Consider the following 8,908-nt stretch of genomic DNA (forward strand, 5'->3'; position numbering starts at 1 on the left):
TTTACTTATTGTTTGCTTTTCAAACTTCTTTAGAAATGAAAGGTTTCAGAAAATGAAACCTCTTTTCACAATGAAAATCTCATTTTGTATATTTGCTTCCCAGAGGAAAAAAGTCTAGAGCTAAGGCTAATAACTGTGGCTACTGTCTTCTCATTCGGAGTAACTTGGAGGCTGATGTGGTTTGTGATAGCAACTTACTGCTTTAAGGACTCTGATCCACACCCAAGAAACTCAAGGAGCTTCTGGCTGGATTCAAATGCTAATCTCTCAAAGGTTTCGCAATTTATTTTTTAATGGTCCACCTCTGAGACATTCATCTGACACTTTGACTATTATGTTACCTGGATTAAAAAAGATGCTAATAAGAGTATTAGCCAGGTTCTTACACACAGAAAGCTTTTGCAATTACAATACCTCCTGACTCACTCATTCAGGATCCTGGGAAAAACAGAGCATTTTTGCTTTCCAGATCCTTGTTTTTTTTTTTTTTTAAAACCTCAAGAAGTGCTTAAAGTTCCTTGTTACGAGATTTGAAAAATGTATAGTCCTTGTAAATTAAATACTACAAGTTCTTAGATGACTGATCCCTAAACATTTATTATTCACGCTAATACGATTTAATTCTAACTCACTGTAAGATTTATAGAAATGAAAAGACTTCATATGCATAAGAGCGATGAAAATGTAATCTAGTTCATGAAATCTTTATATGCAACTTGATATTTCAGCAGTATAGTTATCCCTGGCGCACTCCGGGCTTCAGGAATGTGCCACCTTGGGGGCTGTGCCCTGAGCCTGCGCCAAGCCGCGAGCGGGTTCAGCTCCCGGCAGCCTGCGCGCCGAGGGGGCTCCCACCGAGACCCGCTGCGCCAGTGAGACGGCTCTGAGTTTCTGGGTGCTGGCGTGACCTTTTTAAAGCTGTAAACGCTTCAGGTTTTGCTCCTCCGCCTATGCCGTCTCGACACAGCGAGGGACCGCAAATGAACTCGGGACTGGGGCAATTTCCTTGCAGGGAGAGGAAGCGGCTGGAAGGAAGAACGTGGCCCTGCTACGCCAGAGCTCGCCTCCCCGCCTGCGAAGGGACCGCAGAGGCTGTGTCTTCGCGCAGGGATTTGAGAGGCACGGCTCGAGGAAGAAATTTCTGTTATGATTATGTAGCTGCATTCCCCTCGGCTGGAGTCCTAAGGAATTAGCAGTTTCTCTACCTTAGATAGCATGTACGCTATGGAGGATAGCGAATCGGTACCGTTGGCATCTAACTGTTACCCGTGAGTTGCGAGACCGCTGTTGAAATAGAAATGGGAAGAGTTCCTTCTAAATTAATTTTCTTTTTTAACTATCAAAGCCACTCCTCACAAAGCTGCAGCAACTTCAGCAACTGTCTTGGTTGCACACCAAGGATTTCACTGGGAACATGTTAGAGGGAATCAGAAAGCAGAGAAAAGGTCACAAATAAGCACCTTAGGAACAATGAAAGCTTTTCTCCATGTAGCAGTGGGAGAGTTGCTAGAAAAACTGAAAAGGTATTAATCAGAAGTGGCTATAAATCCTCTGGAGTTTTGCTCTTATAAAACTCCTCAGAGAAAGTCTTGAAGGAAATGCAGGTCAAAGCCCAAAAAAGCTCTTGATCAGAGATTGCTGGAGGAAAATCTTCCCAGATGCCATTTAATAGGCAGCAATCACCCCAGGAGTGGGAAAGCCAAGTACGCTTGAAACATGGTTGCAGTTCCTAATAGGCCTTGTCACACTTAAGGCACTGCAAGCTCCATCCAACGAACAGCTGAAGCTGGCTGGCGATTCATAAAGCCAACAGTTTAAAGTTTATTATGATGAAAGCACTTAATGACAGCCATCGCTAGGGGCCCATCATTTATAAAGCTGTGCTGAGTATTAGACATGTAGCATGACCACCAATTTTATGTCACAATTGCTACCATAAAATGACCTTTGGTGATTTTTACTGCATGTGGTGGACAGCTCTTCTTTTACATTAGTGCTCTGTGGCTTTTCTTTGCAGACTATTATGCTGTCTAAAGCTTATTTGGCACTGTCGTGAGTCTCAACCCTTGTTATTACCCCGAAGGCCTGTCTAAAGGAAAACTCTCATGTTCTATTATAGCACTCCAATAATTTACAGATCTTACCATCCTTGGTTAGCGTCATAATTTAGTGCAGATATTCCTTCATTGTTACCATGTTTAATAAAATCCCTCTGTTTCTACAGACCGCACTAAATTTCCTATCCGGGCCACTAAAATACATATGCTCCTGTATTATGGAGACATGGATAACGGTTTTAATTTTCTGTCATCAACTGAAAAGAACAGTAAGCAAAAGCAGTGAACAGTAGTTAACCTGGGAGAAATCTCCTTGAAGCCTTAGGTATAAATGCTAGACATTGCACAAACACCAGACGTAATTTCAGTGCATAATGCACAAACATACATTTGCATGTGAACAACATTACTTAATTACCTTTCAATTTTTAGACCTACTTTGTATACTTAGGAAGTGTTTGAATATACCAGCACTTTACTGTCCTGATGTAAAGCATTATCAGTAAAGTGGTCTGTCCATGCTACACCACCTTTAAATTGTATATATAATTTTATAAATGATATAAAATCTGTTTCTAGTCCATGAAAAAACACACTAGCATCGCACACTGCAATCTTGAAAGGATTTAAAATATGTGATTTCTGCTGGTACCTACTGTATTGGGTTTTATATAAAGCTTTTTTCAATAAGGTAAATTGTTACATGACAAACTCATCTTCCACCATTATCATCTGCTGTTTGTGTTTAACAACAGGAGTCCTGGTCTAACAAAACTGTTGTAATGGCTGTACAAATTACTCAGCTGAAAGCTTTTCACCAAACCAAACAGTATTAATCAGCAGTTCTTATGAAGGTGCTAATTAAAAACAATTTTCTTCCTCAGTTTGCAATACTAAGCCATCTTCATTTGCACAGTTTCCAATATACAGCTACTGTATACACTCACACTTCAGGGCCTCTATTAACTATTGAATCTCCTATTACCTATTTTATTACATTCCTGTCTCCCAACTTTAGAAGCTTGTTGACATTTTAGAAGTCACAGCATGATACGTTTAATCATTTTAAAAGTACATTAATTGAAGACAGAGTCAGGAAAAAATAACAGGTCTTTCAGCATGCAGGCTCTGGCAGGGCACAACACGGGCTGAACGTTCAAATCCTTTTCTGCTAGCATAACCCATCACCCGGGGCAACATTTTACGACTGAAGGGGGACAGTGCCTATTGCAGAGAACCATTAGTTTTTTGCTTGTTTTTAATAAGCAATCTTCCACAAGTGACTCTGTGTGGGTTATCTGCAGGGAAATGCATCCAAAATAAAGGATACTTTCTGCTACTGAAGGCCTATCGCTCCTTCGCTGTCGTCAGCCACGACAGCTCTTTGTTTTTGGGGGCTTGGCATCTGTTGAGTTTAACCCAGATTCGAGGGTCAAGATGTTTCTTCTCAGGCTGTGGAATGCCATCTGGACTACTGCTGCGTGCATCTTCCCTCTACTTTCCACACACTTTACACACAAGAAGACAATGAAGATCCAATGCCGCTGTTGGACAGAGATGGAAAATACTCAGCTTTTACCCAGCCACAACAATATGCTGGGCTTTTTGGCAGCAAGCCAGCTGCTGACTAAGCAAGGAGCCTTAATAGGCTAAACCCTTTAAAAATGGGAAAGAAAAGTTAGGTTTGTTACATTCAGCTGTTTGAACAGAGTCCGCAGGTCGGAGAGGGAGACGGATCTTGCAGAGGAGATGCTGCACTTCGTCTCACAAAATCTGGGGTCACTTCTAGAGTGTATTGGCTGCTTTCTAAATGGCTATGGGCAAACGAGACAGCAATACTGTCTGTGCCTCTGGTTCCCTCATACGGGGAATGGGCATGATTTGGGAGGGTCCCCCCCTCTACTTAAACATTCAGCTGCAAATTCACTAAGTCAGGTATTGGCTTGCTTTCAGCTTCATGGGGGTTCGCATCAGGGTGCCCTCATTTTGGCTGGGTTAAGGTAAGTGCTGTTGCAGTGCAGATGAGAAGACTATTGAAAAATCAGCTTTTAAAACCATCTTTTGAAAGATGCTGGTGTGCTTACGACCAATGTCAGGCTACTGATTCGTTGCAGCGAAGGCATGACAAACCGTCTTAATCAGACGCAAGAGAATCTAGAAAGTGAATAAAAAGAGAAAGCAACAAAATTGTCTCTTTCTGAGGAAACAACACGGCATGACCATGCTGCGCAGAAAACGTTTTAGATATAACCGCCGGTGCACGCTGTCCTAGCACCTTCCAGTAGCGTCTCAAAACATTTCACAAGAATTAAAGGAATTCGCAGTTGGACATCACTGTTCACGCCCTGATTTAAAGAAGAAAACCACACATAAAGAAATCCAGGCTAAACTATGCATTTATAATTTGCCCTGGGAAAAGGCAGGGACCTGGTTACTTCCCCTCTTGCATTCGGGAGAGTGGGTGAAAGAGGGTAATAAAACGCTGCTCTGTTTGACTTGCAATGTGTTGCTGCCTCTTCCCCCTGCCATGTCAGCTGTGCCACCTGCCATATCAAGAGGTGGATCAAAAGCTCCACCCACTGCATCCTCTTTTGTTCAGGGAACAGCGAAGGAGAGTTGCAATGGAGATATAACGCTTGATAAACCGTATGCAGCCAGGCTCAAGAGGTAAGGATGCTTTTCATGGGGGGAACAATTTCAATCCCGCTTCCCTCTTCATGCAAACACGTAGCCATTAAGCCACAGGCAAAATGTGAATGACTTGTCTAATAAGAATTTTGCAGCTGGACTGGTACCTGGGGTAGTAAGTTCTCCTGCCTCATCTCACATTCTTAAGACATTTTTCAAATCAAAGACATTTCAAATCAAACTTATTTCCCAAATGAAAAGATTTGTCCCATTGTTCCAGAACGCTATCAGATAGTTAGTAATTTTTAAGAAAGTCTTTGCCAGATCTCATAGAGAAAATGGAATATTTTTTTCTTGGTCTTTTATTCTGAAGATCACAACTCACTGCCAGTGGCACCAGCTGCATTAGGGCTGTGCCCAGGGGAATGGATGTCCACAAGAAGATAATTTCTCTCTGCCATTTTTCTCTGAGAAAGGAGGAAGACACAACGTTGCTCTAAAAACTACCACCATACGTGAAGGAAAACTTGCATCAGCCTAACATTTCCATTCTTGGTGAAGAGAGCATAGCTCTTGCACGGTGTCATTCACCTTTGAAGTGCTTTGCAAACACAAAGTGATTAAGCTCAATATTCTGTTACAGAACACAGTAAACTGTATCATTAAAAATATACCGAGTATCAGAGACTAGTTAAAGCACATCACATGAAAAGCTCTGATACATTTTATAAGCATGATTTGATAAACTGCCTAACTTTTGCTTAGCAAAGATATTTGATGAAATCATAAACACTACATTTTTATTAAAATTGAAGAACTCAGAAACAATTCCTCAAGTCCCTGCTAACACGAGGGACTCTGAGAGATGTCTCTAAAAAAGAACACTTTTAGTGCCTCATATATCAGTAAATCCTACATTTGTGACTTTTCAATACCCATTTTAAAACAAAAAATCAAGAAGAGAGTTTGTTTATATACCTCTAAAAATATCTACATGGACCAAACCTGCAAGCACTTATGTAGATGAGCAACTTTACTGCCTGTGGAGCTCCAATGTGAGTTTGCAGGAGAAGCCTAAATACATCTTTGGTAAACAAGCCATCAATTACACACTTTAGGGATGGCAGCACCTGTGCAAAGCCTTCAACTCAAACGACAGACACTAAAGAAATAAAAAGCAATTATCAGCTACTAATTTGAGTAAAACTGTTTTCTTCTCAGAGCTAAAAACACAATTTTCAGTGACACTGGTTCTATTTTTGGCATCTAACAATCTTTATTAAATTATTGTACAGCAGACATTCAAGCCCCTCAAAAATAAAAGGTTCACAAATTTTAATATTTCACTATTTTTCACACTCCTTTGTTGATTATAAAGATTTCCTTGTACATGTTTTTAAAGAAAACAAAGGCACTGCTGTGTGGGACAAACAAAACAAAACTAATTAAACTAAAGCCACCTTCACAGCAATTTTAAATTACTCCCAAATGCTTTTGATTTCTTACTAGACAAGTATCTTCCAACAAGAGTTTGAATATGAAACTCATACCAGCTATAGGGGAGACATAGTACTCAGTTCTAGGATAAATGGTTGGTTTGCATTGCCCCTGGTCTTTATCTAACACTGAGAATAGGCTGCTTTTTATCAAAAGAGGAATAAATTGCTGTTATTGTGATGTTAGCCCATCACTTGGCATTGCAATTCAAGTTTTTGTGAGAAAGAAATGTATGATCTAACTGCGACTTGACCTATGCCTTCTGAGATCCATCTAGGTGCTCTAATGGAGCATAAAAAGTATTGAATACAAGGACATGCAAACCGGTAGTGAAAAAATTTGTTTGAGAAGAAGAGCGAAGAGAAAGGGACTTTCATGAGCTCGTGGTTTACATGCTGCCCAATTTGTTAAATATGGAAGAACGTTTCTTGCCGAACCGCAGTTCTTTTAATTAATGTATTTCAGTGTGATCCTCTACACTTCCTTGCATCTAGCACCTCCCTCTCTCAGTCATGCTCTCTGCCTCTCTCTTTTTTCATCATTTAAAAAGTGCTGTGGTTTCAGAGACTGTACAGGATTCTTTAATGATCCAGGTTGTTTTTCTGAGAAGTCATTCAAATGGTCTATTAAATTGTTAAGAAAATAAGAAATCGCTCCTGTTTCTTTGCAGGATTTTTGTCTCTCCCAGTACAAGAAAAGTCACATTAAATGTTTACCAAATACTTGGGCCACAATATATCACAATATAAACTAATTCAAGGGAGATAGTTTGATTACACTACAAAACCCTTTAGTTGTTACAGTGCTTCTCAGAATTTATCAGAAAAGGATGTATTTTTTTAAAAGCGATTTCTAGGATAGTAGCATTTAGATTTTAGTCCTGATAAAGGCTCACTTTCCATTCATAGTCAGAACCTAAATGTGCTCTTCTTGTACCTAAACAGATAATAAGCACTCAGCACACTCCCCCTTCTTGACACAACACACTGAGACTAATCACACATAATTGGAGAGGAGGAGCAGAGGGGCTGGGCAGGCTATTGTGTCCAAAGGACAAATGGTCAGTTTATGAGGCTTTTGTCTGATGCATAATTTCTTATACATCTACAGGAGGAAAAGTCCTGCTGGAAAAAAAATATATATACACACATATATTAAAAAAGCCTTCAACACTGAAGCATATGAGGACATTTCAATCATGGATAGAAAAATCAACGGTGGAATTTATAAAAAAAAAAAAAAAAAGGCAGAAAAATCCAAGCATTCAATAGGTGCACTTTTAAAAGATCTTAAGACAATTATTTCCTTACTAATTAAATGTGAGTGCATTTACTACTTTACAACCAGTTATATAAGCCCACAAAGGATATTATTCACATATTTTCAAATACATCCCAAAAATAACATTTAAAGAGATTAACAACGTACATGCAAGTTTAAAGACGCAAAAGAGAAGGAAGCCAGCTTTACACCTTTGTTAATGCATATATGTGAAGTCTGATCGGTTTTAGGCTGGAATACAATTGGAAAAATAAGTTCTAAAATGGTACAAAAAAGATGTCTCGTTGTTTACACACTGTGAAACAAGCCACGATCTCTTCCTCAGCCTTTAGATTGGAAACATTTCTCTAATGATGACTCAGGAACAAAAGGGGGGGGCACTGAACCCTCCCCACTCCCTGACCATCCACATAGATGGATTACTTTTCAGTAGTCCACCTTAAAGCAAAACAAAAAAGTGTTATCTTCTATCTGTGTTTGGTTAAAACGAGAAGAAAAGGGTAATGGAGGTTTTCCTCATATGTATCTTTTTCTTCGTTTTTCAACTGCAAATAAAAAATGGATAAAGTGAGCAAACTGTATGAAAGCATTTTTAACATACTGACAGTTCTCGCTTAACTATATTCCTTAGTGCAAATGATACTACTAAAGATTAAACATTTAATAACTACAAAAGAAATCTTAAGGTCAAATACTATCACAGGTATGGAACAGTATGTCAAATATTATCAGGAGTTGGTCAGAGTTTGTAGACAAACTAATTCACGCAAGAAACAGTCGAACATTACTTATAAAAAAAGTGAGGTCCCAAATTTCTGTATTAAATAAATTATATTCAAGTGAGATTTAAGGCCTGAATTAAATCCACTAAGCAAGGAACTTCAGAACAAAGGCTAGAAGTTTATTCCTAATCAGCCCAACTATTGCTGTAAGTTTGGTATTTAAGATCAACAACTGTTTCAGACGTCTGAAATACCATCCCTGAAGGTTTACATAATTGGAAGCCACTTCCAAGGCAGATCTTGATGGGCCTATTTATTAATTCTGTTTAATTTTAAAAATTATTGTAAGAGAGAATTATAACTTGATAATTAGAGTGGCAGAATTCCAATTGCTAGGGATAATGTTATGCGTGCTCTTCTGATCTACAGTAAAAGAATATATTTCTAAAAAAAAAAGCATGTTTATTTTCTTAGGTATTCTGGTTAAATGCAATTTAAAATACATATACATATTAAACTGAAGTATGTGGAAACTGCTCATACATATTACATTTTGTAATCACCTCAAATAAAAATATTTGCATATTTTTAATACAAGCCTAAGGAAGAAATGTGAAAAAAAAAGTGCCTTTGGCCATGACTGACACAAATGACCCCCCACCCGAAATACTACATTTAAAACCAGAACTCTTCGTATTCCATATTGTTTTGCCTTTATTTCCT

At 38.9% G+C, this 8,908-nt stretch overlaps 1 protein-coding gene across 1 annotated transcript in view; it reads right to left on the reverse strand.

The window, feature by feature from the left end:
- Window positions 1-5,942: 5,942 nt before the first annotated feature.
- Window positions 5,943-8,908, reverse strand: part of CAMKMT (calmodulin-lysine N-methyltransferase) — a 226,806-nt gene continuing 223,840 nt past the window's right edge. Inside the window, exon 11 of the mRNA XM_075146891.1 lies at window positions 5,943-8,008. Coding sequence (XP_075002992.1) covers window positions 7,931-8,008 — 78 coding nt within the window. The 3' untranslated portion in view covers window positions 5,943-7,930. The remainder of the gene's footprint in view (window positions 8,009-8,908) is intronic.

The sequence above is a fragment of the Calonectris borealis genome, chromosome 3 (assembly GCF_964195595.1).
Source record: "Calonectris borealis chromosome 3, bCalBor7.hap1.2, whole genome shotgun sequence".
In the NCBI taxonomy this organism is placed as follows: Eukaryota; Metazoa; Chordata; class Aves; order Procellariiformes; family Procellariidae; genus Calonectris; species Calonectris borealis.